The sequence below is a fragment of the Diospyros lotus genome, chromosome 5 (genome assembly GCF_014633365.1).
Source record: "Diospyros lotus cultivar Yz01 chromosome 5, ASM1463336v1, whole genome shotgun sequence".
In the NCBI taxonomy this organism is placed as follows: Eukaryota; Viridiplantae; Streptophyta; class Magnoliopsida; order Ericales; family Ebenaceae; genus Diospyros; species Diospyros lotus.
This window is the reverse complement of record NC_068342.1, coordinates 3,423,063-3,445,723: the sequence shown is the minus strand read 5'-3', so window position 1 is coordinate 3,445,723 and position 22,661 is coordinate 3,423,063. Positions and strand designations below refer to the sequence as shown.

The 22,661-nt window shown below is 35.2% G+C and overlaps 1 protein-coding gene across 7 annotated transcripts in view; it reads left to right on the top strand.

The window, feature by feature from the left end:
- Positions 1-1,244: 1,244 nt before the first annotated feature.
- Positions 1,245-22,661, top strand: part of LOC127801792 (amidase 1-like) — a 31,871-nt gene continuing 10,454 nt past the window's right edge. Inside the window, exons 1-11 of one of the 7 annotated variants that reach the window (XR_008023189.1) lie at positions 1,388-1,956; positions 2,295-2,447; positions 2,802-2,926; positions 3,009-3,134; positions 3,802-3,984; positions 4,195-4,339; positions 4,451-4,619; positions 5,408-5,542; positions 5,668-5,827; positions 5,951-6,175; positions 6,288-6,471. Coding sequence is in view for 6 of the 7 variants with exons in the window: in XM_052337200.1 (XP_052193160.1) it covers positions 1,523-1,956; positions 2,295-2,447; positions 2,802-2,926; positions 3,009-3,134; positions 3,802-3,984; positions 4,195-4,339; positions 4,451-4,619; positions 5,408-5,542; positions 5,668-5,820 (1,623 nt within the window). In the remaining variant the exon portion in view is untranslated. The other 6 variants (XM_052337200.1, XM_052337198.1, XM_052337197.1 and 3 more) reach the window with 6 other exon arrangements.

Sequence of the window (22,661 nt, the reverse complement as noted above, 5' to 3'; positions counted from 1 at the left end):
TGAGGATCAAAAGGAAACAAAAAATGGATTGAATTTAAATAGCACTTGTGCACACACGAGTGCAAGCACATGCTTGTATTGGAGCAATATAAAGCCAAAATCACAAACAAGCGAAATTCACTTAGATAAATGAGAATCTAGATGAAATTTGTAATGACAATGAGGTAGTATTTTTCCTTTGAGTTAGGCACCCTTCAATATGAAATGTAATTCTAGAGCCTATTTCTACACTTAATCCTTATTATTGTTTAAGACTATATCAACTTGTAGTTAGATAAAAAAAAAAAACTGTCTATATCTAGAGATCCAATATTAATTTCAAGGATTTACAACTCAAAATACTTTTTTATCAGAGAAAATTAGGGGTATATTCAAATGTTGTAAAAATTAAAAGAGTATTAGATCTATGATCCAATTTCTCCAAACTAGAGTTACTTGATCTAAGTACCAAAAGAATAAGATAATCAAAGAAAGAGATAACCCTATAATAGGAAAGCAAAAAGTGGATTGAAAGGAAAAAAAAGCTACCATTATTGGAGACTGACACGGGTCGATGAGGATGACTAAGTATGATAGCAACAATAGTTGTAGAGACTTCTTACTCTTTGTTCGCGATGAAGTATTAGGTTTTGAAAATAAAAAGGGAATCAAAAGAAAGGTTGAATAGAAAAAAAGTAATTAATGTGATTTTAAATATTAAATAAATTATATACTCACCTCTTATAACTTAAATTAATTATTTAAACATCGATTTATTTATTTATTTAACATAAATATCTTTTTTGTTATGAATAATGTTAATTAAACATATTGTATTAGTTAAATTTTAATTAATTTAAATTCAATAAAAAATAAAAATAAAAACAGACTCACTATTGCAATTACACCTCACAATTGCATTTACAGAGTCTTTCATAATTAAAAAAAATCCTATAATTGCCAATTGAACATAAGATTAGAGTATATGTGATGCAATTAAAACTCTAGTTAGAGTCTAATTTTAAAGATTAGACTTGTCTGATTTAGAATAAACTTAATTCTATTATTAAAATATAAATATTCAATAATTTTTATTAAAAAGAAAAAAAAACACAATCCAAAATTGAAATAAGTTGCTACAATTAATAAAATTAAATTTTCATCCAAAATTAAAAACACAATGAAATTTTGAATTTTTTAATAATTTATCCATTTTTATTTTTCAAAATTGAAATAAGTTGCTACATGTCATCATCATTATATATATATATATATATTTTTGCACTTTTCCCAGTATCATATACGTATATATATTTTGCATATATACATATACATATATATTACATCATTATATATACATATACATACATATCATCATCATTATATATATATATAGTTTTTCCACACATACGTACATATTCGGAACCAACTTCCTCTCTCTCCTCTTTTCCCTTACTTCGCCGTCTGTGCTCTTCTTCTTCAGCAATCTTTTCTTCCCTTCGCCGCCGGCCAGCCGAGGCCTTCTTCCCTTCCTCCGCCGCCTATGCTCTCCTCCAGTAATCTTTCCTTGTTCCTCTTCCCTTCGCCGCCGGCCAGCCGCCTTTCCTCTCGCCGCCGACCGCCGCTGCATCCTCCCTCTCCGCCGCCTCTCGCCGCTGATGCACATCCCTCCCTCTATTGCTGTATCCTCCCTCTCCGCCGCCTCTCGTCGCCGGAAACCATTTCATGTAATTTGCGAAACGACCTCGGAACGTTTCGCAAATTACAGAAACGGCCCGAAAAAGGTTTCGGGCCGTTTTTTCCGTTTCCAAAACGGGAAACGGTTCGGAAACGCCGAAACGGAGTCTCCGAGCCGTTTCCGTGCCTCAGAGCTATGGAATCGGATTACGGAGCTTTCACGGAGAAAATTACTCTAGAACCGTACCCTTCAGCTGGTGAACTTCCTTTGAAGAATCTCACTTTTGCGGTTAAAGACATGTGAGTCCCTTCACCTTCAGTTCTCACACTCTGTTACTCAACTAAATTCTTCGAATTTACTTATAATCAATCGTTTAATTTTGTGGGATACCGTTTTTTCTAATCTATTCCATTCTGGGTACTCTCTTTTTCGGTCTTGCTTCTATGAATTTGCTATATCTGACTCTGAATGTGAATGTTGTTTAACTTGTGCCATATTGGTATGAGTATTTTTCCATGCTCGACTCTACGTGTTGGACGTACATAGAAATAAACCTTTGATCGTTGGAATCTTAAATCCCTGATTTTACAGAGCATGTCAACGGGTTATTTCTTTTAATTTTGAAATTTGGATGCAGATTTGATGTGGATGGATATGTTACTGGGTTTGGAAATCCCGATTGGGCACGGACTCATTCGGCTGCCACGTCAACGGCGCCAGCCATTTTAGCAGTCTTAAGGGGTGGTGCTAAATGTGTGGGTAAAACTGTCATGGATGAAATGGCATACAGGTCTGAATCAGCACCTCTTCTTACAGATAATAGTTCTATTCCTGTTGGATGGGGTATTACGATCCTCACATAGTAAGATAAAGGCTTTGCATGCTGTTGTTGGATGGGGCATTTCGAAGATGACAATTGTGAATGTTGAATTATGGGTTCAGAACTCTAATCCATTTCCTTTTTACTGAAAAGGGGAAGTATGGATTCACTTGAGATACCAAGATGAATAACAAATTTTGACAAACTTTGATGGTTTTATAAGACATCATCTTTTTTTTTTTTTCCTGGTCTCCTACATTTCTTAAAGATATTTAGTACTCACAGATGGTTCTCAATTAACCTTTTGGAATCATTATCTTTCAGTATCAATGGAGATAATAAACACTATGGGACACCCAAAAATCCATCTGCACCAGATCGGGTACCTGGAGGGTCTTCCAGTGGATCTGCTGTTTCAGTTGGTGCAACGCTTGTAGATTTTGCCTTAGGTGAGATTTGGCATTACTATAAGTTGTTGTATAGGATTTGGATATCTCCTTAAGTTGGAGCAGATGGTCCTATTTTTCACAGGTACTGACACTGGGGGAAGTGTAAGAGTTCCTGCAGCATTCTGTGGGATTTTGGGGTTTCGACCTTCTCATGGTGCTGTTTCAACCACTGGGGTCATTCCCATGGCACAGAGTTTGGACACTGTGGGTAAGACTCAGTATTTTCAACTCACAATCAACTGGAAGTGTTTTACAATTATCTTTATCTATTGAATAGATGAGCCATAATTTGAAAAATGAACCAAGAGCATGATCAATATTCATGTTCATTTTAAGTCCTGAAACTTGTTCAAATGGATTTTGACCCTAAAAGTGGACTCTCTTATATCATGTGAGAACTGTAATGTTCCATATCACGGGATGTTCTGTTTCTGTTCTAACTTCTACCTAGGCAGGTTTTCAAATCACTGTCTCCAACCTGTACCTTGTTGATATGAATACTACATAATCAGAAAGAAGGATTTGTCCATCCTTATGTATTTTACACTGTTATGTTTAAGTAGTATGCTACTCCAAATTGAATAAGTACAATCATATCTACGGTAATAACTTATCTCCAAAACTTACAGGAAAAATTGAATGGGATAATATTAGTTTCATGAACTGATTTTACATATGAATTAGACTATTCAGTAGCTTTATAGTTCCTGCCGAATTAAAAGTTAGAATTAAATTTTTTGGAGAATCAAGGCAGCATTCTTATGTCTATTCAATTTGCTTATTATCTGATTAATATATAGATGTTATTGGGGAATAGTCACACCTGTAATGCTTTGAATCAGCATTTTCATTCTTTGAACACCAATCTTATACAGGATGGTTTGCTAGGGATGCGGAGACATTGTGCCAAGTTGGACGAGTATTACTAGAGTTGCCCGATGTTGATCCTGTGAAACCTAGTGCTATCATAATTCCAGAAGATTGTTTCCAGCTTCTGAGCATCCCAAGTGATCGAGTAACTAAGGTTCTTGTTAAGTCAGTAGAGAAGTTATTCGGAGGTGAGTGGATCTGTTGTGCTGGTAGCTGGAATGCTAATACTTGGAATTCTGGAAATTTCTACACCTGATAATGATTATATTGGTTTCATGTTGATTGGCATTTCGTGGCTGAAAAGGAAGAGAAGATACTCTTAAAAATATGTCATCTTTGATGCTAATCCTGTTTTGTTTTCCCTTAATGAGACTTAGCTGATGCATTTAATGATGCAGGTCAAATCATGAATTACACAAGCCTTGGGAATTATGTCAAGGACAATGTCCCAAGCCTGAAGCATTTTATGAGCAAAGGATATGAAGACAGAGAAAATATTCCATCCCTGGCAGCCCTTTCAAGTGCCAGGAGGCTGCTTCAAAGGTGCAGAGTATTAACAACATATGCCGGGGATTTTATGCATATATGATTGATGACTAGAATAACACCTTAGTCCAAATGTTGACTATTAAATCAATTAACTTTCAAACACAGGTACGAATTTAAGAATAATCATGGTGAGTGGGTCAGAACAATTAAACCTGATTTGGGTCCGGTTATATCTGAACGGGTGTTCGAAGCCTTGAGGACAGCAGATGAAAATATTGATGTCTGCCACTCTGTGAAGACTGAACTACGTGAAGCACTGTCTACTCTCTTGGGGGTACTCTCTCTCTCTCTCTCTCTCTCTCTGTGAGAAGGCATGAACTTTGTAATAGCTATTCTTGTACCTTGCTTGCACATCTATTGGATGAATCATTCACAATCATTAGGAGCTCTTATATATGGAAAGGTCTTCTGAAAATGCACTGGCAAATAGAGATACTCTACCACTAATCACCAATTCTGGCCAAAAAGCTGATTCTTGTTTTGTGGGTGGAGTTTATCCGTGGGATGGTATTTCAGTACTTCTGTAAATTTTCCCTACTAATTTCTTCTCCTTTACTTTGTGCTGCTTGTGCAAATTGCAACGCATGTGGTATATTTGTCACTGATATGAACACGCATTGTTCTCTGATTAAAGATAACTCCATAAATTGGAGGAGGGGTGGTGAAAGTTAAAGATGACTTTGCTTGTTTTTTGCATGGAATGATAGCAGTAGTTTTAGGTCACTCCAAGGTATCTGCACTTAGAAAGGGAGCAAGATGTCTCATTTAAAATAAACAATTTGTCAATTTGAGTCAAATTCTCCTTAAAGTTTGAAGTGTAAGATGATGATCATTATGTTCAATACCCTTTTCCACTGAAGGTACCGTGAATTCATTTTATTTTATTATCTAAAATAAACAAGGATGATCTATACTAACACATCCATGACAATTTTGTTACCTTCTTGAATTCAAATCTCACAGTATTGGTTATTTATATCAAGAATGAGTTCGTCCTGGATTCACAAACCAACTTTCTTTCCCTATCTTTCCCTCATTGTACTTGTCGGATTAATTCTGTAGGATTTTGGTATCCTAGCAATACCAACAGTTCCCGGGCCTCCACCAAAGTTACAGACAGAGCCAACAACACTGGAGGCATTTCAAGCCAGGGCTTTTTGCCTGTTGTCTATTGCTGGAATGTCTGGCTTCTGTCAGGTTTTCTCTCTCTTGCTTTCTCTCTCTCTCTCTCTCTCTCTCTCTCTCTCTCAAGCATTTGTGCATGTCTCCTCATTTATGAGATGTATGAACTGATTTTGTTTCTGGATCACGGTTAACCACAGGTGAGCTTACCACTGGGGAAGCATAATGGCCTTCCTGTAGCAGTTTCATTGTTGGCAAAGCACGGCTCAGATGGGTTGCTGCTGAATCTTGTTCAGATGCTTTATGAAACTCTCCAGGAACAGATTGATATCGCTGAGAAATCAAGTCCCTGAAGTTGTGGTTAATGTCAATATAGGCGTTTTTTCTCTGTGGCTTCTTTTTCTTGATTATTCCTTTACCTATGCAATCCGGATTAGTATCCAGCTTGAAGATTGATTTGTTAACCTTTGGTTGTTCCTGCAGAAAGCAACCTCATGCACTTCCTATACTTTCTTCCAAGACAAAATTGAAACGTGGAGTCGTTTACTCACAGTGACGGGTCTGGAAATCTTACAGAACTCAAATAAACTTCTTCTGCTATGTGGGATTGTATCATAGATGTGAACAAAGACACCGAGATTGTCTGAGAATCAACTCTTGTTTGTTGTTACTTTCTGTACAGAAAGAAGGCTAGATTTCATAGCTATGGTATTCGATCTACCGCTTTGATATTTGATGATTGATGCTTGTAACGTATTCTGTTTCCATCTTGGGTGCTATTATTTATCAAAAGTACGGGTTTGGTTGGCTGTTTTTGAAGGTAATGGTAGGTGCACGCTTTGGAACTACGTGTGGTGGTGGGCCATACTTGATTGACTTGAAAGCATTCGAACTCTCGTGCTCTTTGAAATCTGCAAACCATTGTCTTTGTCGAACATTGGCAACAATTATGAGGCTTGTGCCTTATTTTTGAATTAAGTGATTTAAATTTTGAATTATAATGCCAGTTTCAACCAATCAACTAAGTTAATGATCACTTTATCCCTATTTGAAATAAACATTTTTTCTATTATATCAGTGTCAAAAATGCCCATTATTATTACTGACAAGTGACAAGCATCAAGAGGTGGAAGTCAGATACTCATATCGTACGACTACTCTTTCTTGGTCCGTCCATCACCGGTCCCTCAGCTACGACTATCTCTTTCTCTCATGTATATATTTGCGTTGTGTATGTATCGTAACGTATACAAACACACGGCCAGTGGGAAACCAGACCATTGAGGGAGGAGGTTTTGCATTTCCAATACTTTTGGGCCCTTGGAATTACTATTTATTCGTGATCTCTGGTCGATCGTGTTTTTGATTTAGACAAAAAAAATAAATCATAGGTAAAAATTTTGTCTTACTATATATGGTAAGAAATTAAATTCACGATTTACTGATACAAATTCTATCTTATTATGATTTAACCATTTGACTTGAGACATTTTTTTTGAACTCTTCTTGCTCTTCATCTCGTTGAATTCACTGGAATTATTAGTAATTTGTTCAGTGTCTCTGCTTGTTAATTCCTAATGGTTGGTCATGGGTTTTGCCATTCAATTGGTAATTGATTGGTTGATATGGGAATTTGTCAAATTTATGCGACCATAGTGAAGAGAGAAGCCTAGCAGTATATTTTGGAAGTCTTTTGTGGATTAATTAATTGGGTATCCCTTTTTATGGAAAAAGAGGTTGATTTCACATAGTGAAGGGAGTCTGCTAGAACTAGAGAGAGAAAGAAGACCACGATGAGTTATACAAGTCCAATATGTCGTGGACGCAACTGGCGACTTCTGTGTGAGCAAGCATCCCAAGATCTCGTGGAAGTATATTGTAACTTGCTAAAAGAATTTTATTATAGGCAGGTGGGATGATGTCCATTGAGCCCATTACACATGAAGCTTTACAGTGCAAGCCATGCCATATTCCACATTCTTCAGCAATAACCATCATCAGCATCTGAACTCAAAGCTTCTCTCAGCTTCAGAAAAATGATCATTCTTCTGCCATAACAGTGAGATTATATATTAGTAACAAGTAAATCACTATATTCTTCATATCACAAGAAGAGTGAGATTATACACCAGTCAATGCCAAGTCTCCTAAAATTGTGGGGCATGGAACCGTGCATGCATTCACTCTAGCTGTAGGCTGTAGCCATGCAAATGAAGCAGCAGCATCAATGAATTAAGGGATGGGGGAAGTAGAGAACAAAAAAAGAGTGAAGGGCTGATAGCAAAGGTTCGTTCAGCAAATTAAATGTACGATACCTGGCCGTAAAGACAGCTTTCCACCTTGTTTATAAGGTTGTAGTTAATCGAATTTTTGCTGAGTCAGCCATTAAATGCATATCCCTTGAAAACGGAGTAAATTTACCTACCAAATAATATTTACGGTCTGTGTCTTGTTCATTCCACTCCAATACAGTCCACCATTCCTCCTCTCCTTCAAGTACATCCAATTTTCTACTGGAAACATCTGTACTAGGAAGTATATTGAGCTTTGGGCAATAGAAGATGACCATGCTCTCTAATCTTGGAGTGATGCACAACCCGTTGGAGATGTTGACCAGTTCTGGTAGCTCGAGAAGTGATGTTTTTCAGGCTTGGGAGATATTCATCTGATGTTGAGGTTGAACAATATTCAGGACTCACTAGGCTACTGATTTTGGGGCAGTCTTCAACTATGAGCTCCTTCAAGTTTTTAAGATTATCAAGAATTTCTTTTGTAAAAATGGTAGTCAAACTGAGGCATGTATACAAGGCCATGGACTTCAAACTGTATGAACATTTTGTCCTCCTTATTCACCTCCATTGTGAATTTGGGACAAAGTGTGCCATATATCGTATTAATTAGATGGAACCTAAAAGGGATGTTTGGATTTATGAGAGATCTTGAAACCTAGTGGAGCTAATCAAAATCACTAGCATTCTTAAACACCAAGGGTACAAAAATTTAATTGAAAATTTTATTTATTTATAATTTATCCAAATGTAATTTTTGTTTTGATATTTTTCATATTTTATAAACGTAGAGTTTTCCTATTAATTTAGACATCTATAAACGTGTCAGTAAATATTCTCTTTTAAATTAATATATACATATATATACACACACAGACATGTCTACATATCCAAGAAAAGACTTAATTTGAAATCGACATTGTTGTTGGAACAATGTGGGATCATGACCTCCTAAATATTCTTATTTGCAAACGATTACTAATCAAACTGTGATATCATGTTAATATGATGATATAGTATTACAGTTAGATTGAATATTTCTTATGAAAGAAGAGATTCCTATTTTGAGACTTGCTCTCAAGTTAGCTCCTTTGGTTTTGGGAGAAGGATTTGCTCACTTGAGATTGACCATTATTAATCAGCTACCAATCCAAAGTTTGAAATGGGTGGCTATGGATGGTGGAGGGGATGGACCTTTCTAAAGAGTTGAAATATCTCTTCAGTCTACAATGTTGTTGCTCGTCTCTTTTAAATATCTTAGTTTGGTTTACTAACTTGATCTCATCCATGATTTTGAAATCTTTTTATATGCGAATCAAATTATGTTTAATAGTAAACCTTGAAACTTTAGAACCACGACTAATTAATAGTAGTCAATCTCAAGGCTTTTTTAGGACAAACGCATCCCCCAAAACTAAAACAAGCCAAACTTGAGATCCAACCCAATAATGGCAACATTCTCCTCGAAGAAATATTCAATGTAACTGTAATACTATGTCATTATACTAATATGACATCACAACTCCATGAATAATCACTTGTAGTTATTCCTATAATAGTATTAATTTAAAACTAAACTTTGATTTGGATATCTGAATGTGTGTATATATATATATATATATAATAATTTTAGGGAGAATATTTATTGACACATTTATAGCCCATAGGAAAACCTTGCATTCACAAAATATGAAAAACATCATAACAAATATTACATTTTGGGTAAACAATTAAATATTTTATAAAATAAAAAATTTAGTTTAAATTTTGTACCCTTACATTGTTTAAGAATGTTGGTTCAATGTTCTGCAACTTAATTCCAAAAATCCTTGTATGGTCAAGGTTCACCCTTCCAAACAATGTCTTCTAGTGATTGCCTCCATGCTATATTTGGAGGCATAGCATGGAGGCACTAGAAACCTACAAAAACAAGTAATAAAATTATTAATTTTGAGTCTCAAAATAAAATAAATATATTATATTGATCATCATATAACAAATAGTCATATTAGAGATGAACTCGGTCAATCTCTTCATCTATTTCAACATAATTTTTCATAACTAAAAAAAAGGGTTTCTGAACGTTCCCTAATCTATAATAAACCATAAACAAGCCTTTTTTGTATAACTATATTATCACAATAATAAATAATAACTAATATCAGAATTTCTTAATAATGAACTACAAAAATGCCTATACAACCAAAGCAAAACACTATGTCAAAGTTAAAGAAAGTGACTAACACCAACAAGAAGAAATGTGGCACCTATCAAAACTAAGTGACTAAATTAAATTGGAATGAGATGCTCAAATTGTCTATCGTATAGGTATGTGTGCACACACATGTAGGTAAACTGCCCCAAGACCCATGTGATTTAGGCCATTTACATAAAGATTCCTTGTGGCCTATTTTTTCTCCTAAAGGCTTATATAATTTATCTTTTTTGTTCAAAGACCTCATTCTTTAGCCTTTGGCATAAACATCATCTGTTAACCCAAATATGAGCTTATGAAATACTTAAGTAGATCAAGACTCAAATATTACTTCGTATGTCAATCTCTCTCTCTTTACACGCATATGCATACATGCACATGCATATTTACATCTTTGTGTGCTCTCTCTTTTTCTTTCTAGGTGTACGCACTCGGGCACACATATATGTCAATTCCTAAATGAATTTAGCAATAGATATGCTTATTCTTTTATGGATTTTTCATTAAAGACCATCTATACCTCTGATTAAGTAGAGTGTATATATATATACTTTATGTCTATATTTATTAGAGGAAGTATGAATACCAATTCCTCCGTAGATTAGGTAGAGTACATATGTTTAAGCTAGTTAAAATCGAGATTTTAACTGGGATCATAAGAGGTTTCATAATATCGAACTGTAAAATCATAAGATTTTACGAATAATTAAAAACACCCTTTAATTTATGTAAATATATGTTTATAATGACATAATCCTTATTATAAATGAAATACATATACCTATTTCAAAATTACTTCATCTATCAATTTCAAAAATACTAAATAATATAAAATTTCTAAATATTAAGTCAATCATTTATCATCAATTTATCATTCATCCATCCATAATCAAAATTTCAAACAACAAATATTACCATCATCATCGTCAACAAACATTGTTAAATATAAATAAAAATACCAAGTTATAAAAACAACAAACATTGTTAAACTTTTGTATTATATCGTTATAAGCATAAAATACAAACTAAAATAAATCATTAGCATAAATTATTCTATTTTTTAAATATGAAAAAATTGATAACAGAAATGGTTCTAATCAATTAATCAAAGACCAATTAAATTACTGGACTTAGCAATCGGACGGTACACAACACACATAGAGCTCAACACAATGTGCACACTCACATATTCACTCACTCACTCACTCACTTAGCAATCTAATGCTATTAGCATTGACAATACACAACACACTCACTCACTGACTCATTCGCAGTAAGGGAGAACGTCAATTGTAGGGGTTAGCAACTGATTAGGGTTTGCAAAAATAGGAGAAAACTTATCGATCAACCACGTTATAGCAAGGAGGAACGCCAATTGCAAGGGGAACACTGATCAAGAAATCCGATCAACCACGTCGTAGATTTGCAACAAGGGAGAACGCCGATTGCAAGGGTTAACGAACGATTAGGGTTTGCAAAAAAGGGAGATTTAGGAGAAAACTTACCGAGTTTATGTTATATATAAAGGTCGGTTAGAGATGGAAATATGTCCTTCTCTAACCTGGAAATTGGGGCAAAAAGTAAACTCGAAAAACTCAGTCTGAGTTTATCGGTTTTACTAGCAATTTTGCTTCGATTCTGCCAAAAACCAATACTACATGCAAGTTGACTCGTTTTATGCTTGACGACTCATAAACTAGTAAAATCGTACGAGTTATTTTATCAACAATGCATATGTTTATCTCTACCATATAGAAATAGTTGAGCTAGGTATTCATACTTCTCTTTATAAAAATAGTTCTAGAGATTTGGCTTTTTATGTAATTGGAGTACAGCTTCTCATTGTAATTTCTTCTTATCCATCTATCCTTCTTTACCACTAGATTTTGATCTAAAACCCCAACTACCATAATGCATTTAGAGAGAAATGGTGATGATTCCCACCAATAACCATCATCATTGTTCTCTAGGTTGAAACGATGGGCCTTTACTACTAGTGTCGTGTGTGCATCATCGTAATCATAGTTGTAGACGCTATAGCTATTATCAGATTCTGCATTCAACTTTCTTTATGATATGAACAAGTTTTTAGTGGTCCTCGTGTTAATTAAAGATCTTCAATGATGTATTATGTGACTACTGTGGAATTTCTCTGCTATTAGAAAAGAGAATGTGTGAAGAAATCATAAAAATTGCTTATCACTTATGATCTTAAACTAAAGGATTCTAGCATTTGTCTTGATTGAATGCTAACCTTATTTGGTAAAGCAATGACCTGATACTTGAAATTAGGCCAAAAGGATGACAATAAGGCAAATGTAAGGAAAAGAATCCTTTTTCACCTCAAACACCACCATTCTTGAGCACAAAACCAACAAATCTTTTTGTTTCCACCATCTCCTACTAGGCATAACTTGAGGATCAAAAGGGAAGCAAAAATAGATTGAATTTACATAGCTCTTATGTGCTCTTGTGTGCCGATACGCGCAGGCACATGCGCATGTTGGAGCAATATAAAGCCAAAATCACATAACAAGTGAAATTTACTTTAGATCAAAGAGAATCTAGATGAAATTTCTAATGGCAACGATGGTGTATTTCCTTTTTAAGTTGGGCACCCCTTTAATATGAAATGTAATTCCAAAGCCTATTCCTACACTTAATCCTTATTATCAATAAAGACCATATCAAATTGTAGTTAGACGAAAGAGGACTTTCTATCTAGCTAGAGACCTAATATTAATCACAAAGATTGACAACCCAAAATACTTTTTTACCAAAGAAAATTAGGGGTATACTCAAATATTGCAAAAATTAAAAGGCAATTAAATCGATGATAAAATTACTTAACCCAAATACCCAAAGAATGATATAATCAAAGAAAGAGATAACCCTATAATAGGGAAAGCAAAAAATGGATTGAAAGGCAAGAAAAGCTACCATTGTTGGAGACAAGCAAGGATCGATGATGATTGACTATGATGACAACAATAGCTGTAGAGACTTCTTGCTCGTTGTTCGCGATGAAGAATTAGGTTTTGAAAATAAAAAGCGAATCGAAACAAGGGTTAAATAGAAAGGGTAATCGATGTGGTTTTAAATATTGAATAAATTACCTTTAGACCCTCACCTTTTATAGTTTAAATTATTTATTTAAATATTTATTGATTTATTTAATTATTTGGCATAAATATATTTTTTGTTACTATAATGTTAATTAAACCCATTGCTAGTTAAATTTTAATTAATTTAAATTTAATAAAAAAATAAAAATAAAAATAATTCCTTAACAACTGAAACCTTTTGATAAGTCGTCGCATTGATTTGAACCCTAATACTTCATGTAAAACTTCAGGTGCTTTATCACTACACCATGCTTGTAGGGCAATTTGAGTCTAATTTTAAAGATTAGAATTGTGTGATTTAGCAAAAAAACTTAACTTTATTATTAAAATATAAACATTTAATAATTTTTATTAAAAAGAAAAAAAACACAATGCAAAATTGAAATAACTTGCTACAATTGATAAAATTAAATTTTCATCCAAAATTAAAAACAAAATAAAAATTAATTTTTTTTAATAATTTATCCATTTATTTTTCATAATTTATCATTTTCTTTTAATATAATTGTTAGGGGTGTATAATCAGCTATAACTAAACTGAACCGAACTAATCGAGTCATGTAAATTAATTGAAATAATTGAAATCGAACTAACCGAATTTTGAGCCATTGTAATCGAGCCGAAAATTGAACCAAAATTTTTATCAAAAAAATCTAATCGAACCTAATAAAAGATGATTGAGTTATCGATTCGGTTCAATTTTTTAGTTAATATAATATTAAAAAAATCAAACCAAATAACTAAAATTTTTGAAAAAAATAACTGAATCGAACTAAAGCTAATAAGTGAATCGAATTAAATAATCAAAAATTTTAAGAGAAATAATCGAACCGAACCACTACTCATGACAAATCAAATCGAAGTAACCAAATTTATCAATTCTATTCAGTTAATTTAGTTTACTCAAACTCTTGCTAACCCCTAATAGTTGCCTTTCGGTCTCTCCATCTTCCAACTTAACTATCTATTCTCCTTTGCTGCTATCTTTCCCATCCAGTCATAAACCCCTTCGAAATTGCCAGAATTACCGGTTTCTCTCCAACAAGCTGCAGCCAATCGCTGCAATGCCTTGCCATTATACAGAACACTCTTGCTAAACGACCTGCTTCAGTTGCACTGAAGGCAAGTGAAGAGAGAGAGAGAGGCTATGGAGGAGTTGGATTACGGAGCTTTCATGGAGAAAATTACTCTAGAACCGTACCCTTCAGCTCATGAACTTCCTTTGAAGAATCTCACTTTCGCGGTAAAGGACATGTGAGTCCCTTCACCTTCAGTTCTAATACTCTGTTACTCAACTACATTCTTCGAATTTACTTATAATCAATCGTTTAGTTTTGTGGGATACCGTCTTTATACTTGTTTCTAATCCATTCCATTCTGGGCACTCTCTTTTTCGGTCTTGCTTCCATGAATTTGCTTTATCTGAATCTGAATGTGAATGTTGTTAGCTTGTGTCATATTGGTATGAGTATTTTGCCATGCTCGACTGTACGTGTTGAACGTACATAGAAATAAACCTTTGATCGTTAGAATCTTAAATCCCTGATTTTGCAGAGCGTGTCAGTGGGTTATTTCTTTTAATTTTGAAAATTGGATGCAGATTTGATGTGGATGGATATGTTACTGGGTTTGGAAATCCTGATTGGGCACGGACTCATTCGGCTGCCACGTCGACGGCGCCAGCCATTTTAGCAGTCTTAAAGGGTGGTGCCACATGTGTGGGTAAAACTGTCATGGATGAAATGGCATACAGGTCTGAATCAGCACCTCTTCTTACGGATAACAGTTCTATTCTTGTTGGATGGGGCATTCGAAGATGACAATTGTGAATGTTGAATTATGAGTTCAGAACTCTTACCCATTTCCTTTTTACTGAAAAGGGGAAGTATGGATTCACTTGAGATGCCAAGATGAATAACAAATTTTGAAAAACTTTGATGGTTTTATAAGACATCATCTTTTTTTTTATTTTTTTTCCCGGTCTCCTACATTTCTTAAAGATACTTAGTACTCACAGATGGTTCTCGATTAACCTATTGGAATCATTATCTTTCAGTATCGATGGAGAAAATAAACACTATGGGACACCCAAAAATCCATCTGCACCAGATTGGGTACTAATTAGTGGTTAATTTTATAAAAATTTTGTTATAATTATACCCTTCTTTTGATCTTAAAAATAGTTTAAATTAGATATTAATATATATTTTATGGTTATATGCAAGTTTAAATTGAAAAATGAATGAAATGAAATTTTAAAGTAAAATTTAATAATAATAATAATAATATATAAAATTATATATAATACATATACATCATTATATGCATGCATGTAATATATATATAATATAATATAATATATATATGTGCCATGTGTAATACATATATATAATATATAATTTATTAATAACATTAAATTATTATTTTTTTTTTTTTTTAGGCATGAAGAATTAAAGCCCATGAAGACTTAAAATCCATGAAGAAATCAAGCCCATGAAGAATTCAAGTCCATGAAGAAATCAAGCCCATGAAGAATTAAAGTCCATGAAGAATTCAAGCCCATGAAGAATTAAGGCCCAATTTGAGCAACCCATGGAAGATATTATTTAGAGAAGGCCCAAGGATTATTTTTAATCATAATGAAGATTAAAAACCAATTTATAGAAATCTATTTTTATTTTTTATGTGAGAGCTTTATTAGGTGTGTTTTTTAGCTAAAATCCATTTAACTATTAGGTGGATATTATAGCTAAAATCCATTTAACTTTATGAATGCTTTATTAGGTATGTATTTTAGCTAAAATTCATTTAATATTAGGTGTGTATTATAGCTAAAATCCATTTAACTTTAAGTGTGTGAGTGCCCATTAGATATAATTATGTCTAGTTGAATAATTGAAATTGTGTGGTTTGTATTGCATCTTGTGGCCTATAAATAGATCACTTGATGGCATTTGTAAGTGTGATTATTATTCTTGAATCAAAGTTTAGTTGTTTCCTTATAATTCTCTCTTTGAGAATTGTTCTTGTTCTTTCCCCTTTTCTTTAGTATTCTCTCTTGTGATCTTACTTCCTTCCTTTCTTCTTTTAAATTCTTATGCTATTTATTATTACTTTATTATTCACCGCCTAAATGGCCGGTTAATTTGTGCCTTTAAATTTCTGCAATTTTAATTCTTGTCATTTAATTATTCACCGCCTAAATGGCCGGTTAGTTTATGCCTTTAAAATTTCTTGTCATTTAAATTCTGTTATTTAAATTACGTCGTTTAAATTCATGTCAATTAACTTTTAAATGGAAATGAGTAGCTAAATCTAATCTTGGGTTAAGGCAAGGACAGTGTCCAACGCCAATGATTCCCAAAGAAAGCTGCGCTTTAAATAAGTAACATTAATTTAAATTTCAGTATGATTGTATCTTAATTATTGAGAAATCACTAGGTTTGGATTGGAACGTAAGCCTAACTTAGAGCTTTCATGCCATGTATGAGAGTTACTAGAACTAGAAACGCTATCATACCCAAACCCGGATGATTAATTTAGTTGTTTTGTGTATTAATTGCAATTGAATTTATGGTGGTTGCTTAAATTAGAATCCCGCATATCATGTATGGGGATTGCTTAACCTAGAACTATCATCATCTCTAATTGCATTTAATAACAAACCCTCATATCTGAAATTAAATTAATGTTGCTAAATCTTTTATGCTAAAATTTGGGAATCAACGGGTTGGCACTGAAATTGTCTTAACTCAAGTACTATCCAATTTTATATTCTCACTTAAAGTATTTATTTCAATTACTGCCTTAATTTATTTCTTAGTATCTGTTGTTTAAAAAACCATAAAAAACCTTTTTGCCAATTTATCCAAATGCGTGTGTGCTTGTGTGACATTCTTTTTATTTTGCCATAAATAAATCTCTCAGTGGACGACCTGGACTCATTCAGAAAATATAAATTTAAATTTGGACTACAACTGCACTCGTACACTGACGAGTATAAACCTCTCACCTAAACAAAGAAAAAAATATAAAATTTTTATTGTGTTTTGTTTTGTGTTTTAATTGCAGGGTGGGAGTGCAGTCAAATTTTGGCGCCGTTGCCGGGGAGATTGAGGCAAAAACAAAAAGGAAAAATATATATATATATATAAGAAGAAGCATCTCCTGATAAATTCGGTAACTCTATTTCTTTTTACTTTATTTTTATTTGTGCATAGTGTATGATACTTAGGTCGGGTAAAACTGTAGAAAATCAGTCACTCATGTCTCAACACAATGAGAACATGCCACTTCCACAGAACATATCTGCACGTGGTAGTGACCACGGTGACCCTGATCCCATTGATCAGGAGATGATCAGACCCCTTAGGGAGTATCTTCATCCTCCTAGGCAGACAACCCCCTCATGCATTATTCTTCCCATCAATCATCATAGGTTTAACTTCAAACCTGGCACAATCCAATTGTTGCCAACTTTTCATGGCATGGATTCTGAAAATCCATATACTCATATGAAAGAATTTGAGGAAGTATGTAGCACTTGCATGGACCATACAGCAAATGAGGATGTCATAAGATTAAAACTCTTTCCATTCTCACTGAAAGATAAGGCAAAAATATGGTTAAGCACTCTCCCACCTAGATCTATAGGAACTTGGAGAGAAATGCAAACAACTTTCTTAAAAAAATACTTCCCTGCCAACAGAACTGCTACTCTTCAAAGACAAATCATGAACTTTGCCTGTAAACCAAATGAGAATTTTGCGCAAGCGTGGGAAAGGTTTAAAGACCTTCTTCACACTTGTCCGCACCATGCTTTTGAGCAATGGAGAGTGGTCAGTTTCTTTCATGATTCACTCACTCCCCAATTGAAAATGCTAGTTTCTACAATGTGCAATGGAGAATTCTATGAGAAGACTCCAGAAGAAGCTTTCCACTTCTTTGACACATTGGCTGAGAATACAAGGAACTGGGAAGTTGGTCCAACATCTGCTCTTGATTCAAGAGAAAATCCACAACCTAGAGGGAGATACCAACTGAGTGAGAGTGACGATTTAAATGCAAGACTAACTGCTTTAACAAAGAAAGTTGAAAACATGCAACCCAAAAAGGTGCAATCTGTTAATCAAGTGGAAGTAAAGTGTGTTGTGTGTGATGCAACAGATCATTCAACTGAAGAATGTCCTACCCTACCTGCTTTCAAGGAGGTATTGTATGGGCAGACTAATAACAATCATTCACACAACTTTGAGGGGAAACAAAATCAAAATCAGAGTGGAGCCTATTATGGGAATAATCAGAACTACAATTCATACCATCCCAATAATAGAAATCACCCCAATTTTTCTTGGAGAAATGATTCTGGAAATCATTCTCAACCTCTCTTCCCTACACAACAACATACCTTTCAACAAAATCAAGGTTCTTCATCCAATACTTACCAACCTCCTCATAGGAGATCTTTGGAAGATACCTTGCACCAGTTCATCCAAAGTCAAACAGGTATCAATAATCAGGTTGCTCAGCTTGTCAAAAATCAAGACCAAACAAACAGAGCCATAGAAGACATTAGGAGCCAGTTGACCAAGATAACACAAACATTGAGTGTGAGAGAACCCGGGAGGTTTCCATCCCAAACTAATCCTAACCCAATTAGGCAAACCAACCAGGTAGAAGCTTCAAATAGTGAAACCAACACTCATGAACAAGTGCAAGCAGTGACTGCACTAAGAAGTGGAAGAATAATTGAGAAACCAACTGATCCTAGGATAAACCAACATGTTGATGAAGAAAAAGAACCAAAAGATCATGAATCCACCGTGGAAAAAAATGAGAAAAATGAGAAAAATGAAAAAAATGAAAAAAATGAAAAACAAAAAGAAGATGAGAAAGAAATTCAATACAGGCCCAAACCACCTTTTCCACAAAGGTTGAATCATTTGAAAAAAGAGCAACAAAATGCAGATATATATGAAGTGTTTAAGCAAGTGAGAATCAACATCCCGCTGTTGGATGCAATCAAACAAACACCTTCATATGTAAAGTTTTTGAAAGATCTGTGCACTGTCAAAAGGAAAACAAATGTGCATGAAAAGGCATTCTTGACTGAACAAGTCAGTGCCATTCTCCAATTGAAAACTCCTCCCAAATACAAAGATCCAGGTTGTCCAACCATTACATGCATCATAGGAAGTCAAAAGGTTGATCGGGCACTCTTGGATTTAGGAGCTAGTGTCAATTTGTTGCCATACAGTGTGTATCAACAGTTGGGATTAGGTGAGCTTAAACCCACTAGAGTGACCCTTCAGCTGGCTGATCGATCAGTCAAAGTTCCACGAGGAATTGTGGAGGATGTTCTGGTACAAATCGATAAGTTCTACTTTCCAGTGGACTTCATCGTTTTGGACACCCAGCCGCATCAGGGGCCTCAACCTCCTGTGCCAGTCATCTTAGGTCGACCATTCCTTGCCACATCAAATGCCATCATCAACTGTAGGAATGGTGTGTTAAAGCTATCTTTTGGGAACATGACTGTAGAAATGAATATCTTCAGGGTAGCCAAACATCAGGACACTGAGAGTGAAGTGGAGGAGGTAGACTTGATCCAAACACTGACCAATGACTGTTTTGAAGAGTTCATGAGAAGACCCAAAGAAGGAAATCAAGATCTCGAAGAAATAAAAGAAGTGGAAGTCATAAGCAAAGAAAGTGAGAAGCCTACATGGATGCCTGGTTTAGAGCCATTAAGGAACTTGGACAATAAGCTCATGGCTCCTGATAGCCATCAGTCCACGCCTGAGAGAAAGCCATTGCCCAGTGATTTGAAGTATGTCTTTCTAGGAGAAGGGGAAGCATTCCCAGTGGTGATCTCTTCAAGTTTGACACCTCAGCAAGAGCAACAACTGATAGAAGTTCTAAAAGCACACAGGAAGTCATTAGGATGGACTATTTTAGATTTGCAAGGTATTAGCCCTTTGATCTGTACTCATAAGATATTCTTGGAAGAAGGAGCAAAACTAGTTAGGCAAATGCAAAGGAGATTAAATCCCAACATGAAAGAAGTTGTCAGAAAAGAAGTGCTTAAGCTATTGGATGCTGAAATAATTTACCCAATCTCTGATTCTAAGTGGGTAAGTCCAACACAGGTAGTACCCAAAAAGTCTGGAGTCACTGTTGTAAAAAATGAGAACAATGAACTGATTCCCACGCGCATCCAGACAGGATGGCGTATGTGCATTGATTACAGAAAGCTCAATTCTGTGACAAGGAAAGATCATTTTCCTTTGCCTTTCTTGGATCAAGTTCTGGAGAGAATAGCAGGCCAAGCCTACTATTGTTTCTTAGATGGCTACTCAGGGTACAATCAGATAGAAATTGCACTAGAAGATCAAGAGAAGACAACTTTCACATGTCCATTTGGGACATTTGCATACAGGCGCATGCCATTTGGGTTATGCAATGCTCCAGCCACCTTTCAAAGGTGTATGATGAGCATTTTCAGTGAAATGGTTGAGCAGATTGTTGAAGTATTTATGGATGACTTTTCTGTTTATGGAAGTAACTTTGAGGCCTGTTTGGAGAATCTGAAAAAGGTTTTAGCAAGATGTGAGGAAACAAATCTGATACTCAATTGGGAAAAATGTCACTTCATGGTGAAACAGGGCATAGTCTTGGGGCACATCGTTTCATCTAGGGGGATGGAGGTAGACAGGTCAAAAATTGAAACAATTCAAAAACTCCCCATCCCTAGGAATGTGAAAGACATCAGAAGTTTTTTGGGACATGCAGGGTTTTATAGGAGATTCATTGCTTCCTTTAGCACCATAACAAGACCCTTGTGCCATTTGTTGTCTCAAGATGTTCCGTTTGAATGGAGTCCTGCCTGTCAAAATGCTTTTGATAAATTGAAAGATGCACTCATTTCAGCACCTATCATTCAGTCCCCTGATTGGTCCCTCCCGTTTGAACTTATGTGCGATGCTAGTGATTACGCGGTAGGAGCTGTGTTAGGGCAGAGGAAGGATAAGAAACCTCATGTGATATATTATGCTAGCAAAACTCTTAATGAGGCACAAAATAATTACACCACTACAGAGAAAGAGTTACTAGCAGTTGTCTTTGCCCTGGACAAGTTTCGATCTTACCTCGTAGGGTCACTAGTGATCATTTTTACTGATCACGCTGCTCTGAAGTATTTGTTCACAAAGCAAGATGCAAAACCCCGTCTGCTCCGATGGATCTTACTCCTGCAAGAGTTCAACATTGAAATCAGAGACAAGAAGGGAGTAGAAAATGTGGTGGCTGACCATTTGTCAAGGATTCCAAGTCAAGATCTCACACAATTTGATGAACCAATTCATGACAATTTCCCTGATGAGCAACTGTTTAAAGTGAATGTTATTCGTGCATCATCTGTTGTCCCTTGGTATGCCGACATTGCGAACTACCTGGCAACTGGTCTGATCCCAGACCATTGGAGTAAGCAAGATAGGCATAAATTCTTCAGAAAAGTCAGAACCTTCTTTTGGGATGAGCCCTACCTCTTCAAGTATTGTCCTGACCAAATCATCCGTAGATGCATACCCGATCATGAGCAACAAAGTGTCATCAATTTCAGTCATACTCTTGCATGTGGAGGCCATTTTTCTGTCAAGAAAATAGTTGCAAAAATTTTTCAGAGTGGATTTTATTGGCCGACACTGTTCAAGGATGTGTACAAATTCTGTTCAAATTGCGATCGATGTCAAAGGTTAGGAAGTCTGTCAAGGAGAAACATGATGCCATTACATCCGATCCAAGTGTTAGAAGTTTTTGACTATTGGGGTATGGATTTTATGGGCCCATTTGTCAATTCATTTGGTCATGAATATATCTTACTTGCTGTTGACTATGTGTCCAAATGGGTAGAAGCAATCCCGGCTAGAACAAATGACCATAGGACTGTCGTGAAATTTTTGAAAGAAAACATATTCAGTCGATTTGGGATGCCACGAGCAATCATCAGTGATGGGGGTTCCCATTTTTGTAATAAAGTTGTGGCAGGATTAATGAAGAAATATGGTGTACTGCATAAGGTTGCAACACCATACCATCCCCAAACCAATGGTCAAGCCGAGCTAGCCAATAGGGAGATTAAGTGCATATTGGAAAAGACTGTTGCTGCTAATCGTAAGGATTGGTCCTTAAGACTAGTAGACGCCCTTTGGGCGTACAGGACAGCTTACAAAACAATTTTGGGAATATCTCCCTATAGGCTAGTATACGGTAAATCTTGTCATCTGCCGGTGGAAATTGAGCATAAAGCATATTGGGCAATTCATAAGATCAACAAGAGTCTAACTGAAGCAGGCTTATCCAGGAAGCTCCAATTGAATGAACTTGAGGAAATTCGGAATGAAGCATTTGAAAATGCACGATTGGCCAAGGTTCGCATGAAAGAGTTACATGATCGGCACATCATTCGAAAAAGCTTTCAGGTAGGGCAACGGGTACTCTTGTATGATTCTCGATTGCATCTATTCCCAGGAAAATTGAAGTCTCGATGGGTCGGCCCCTTTGTAATC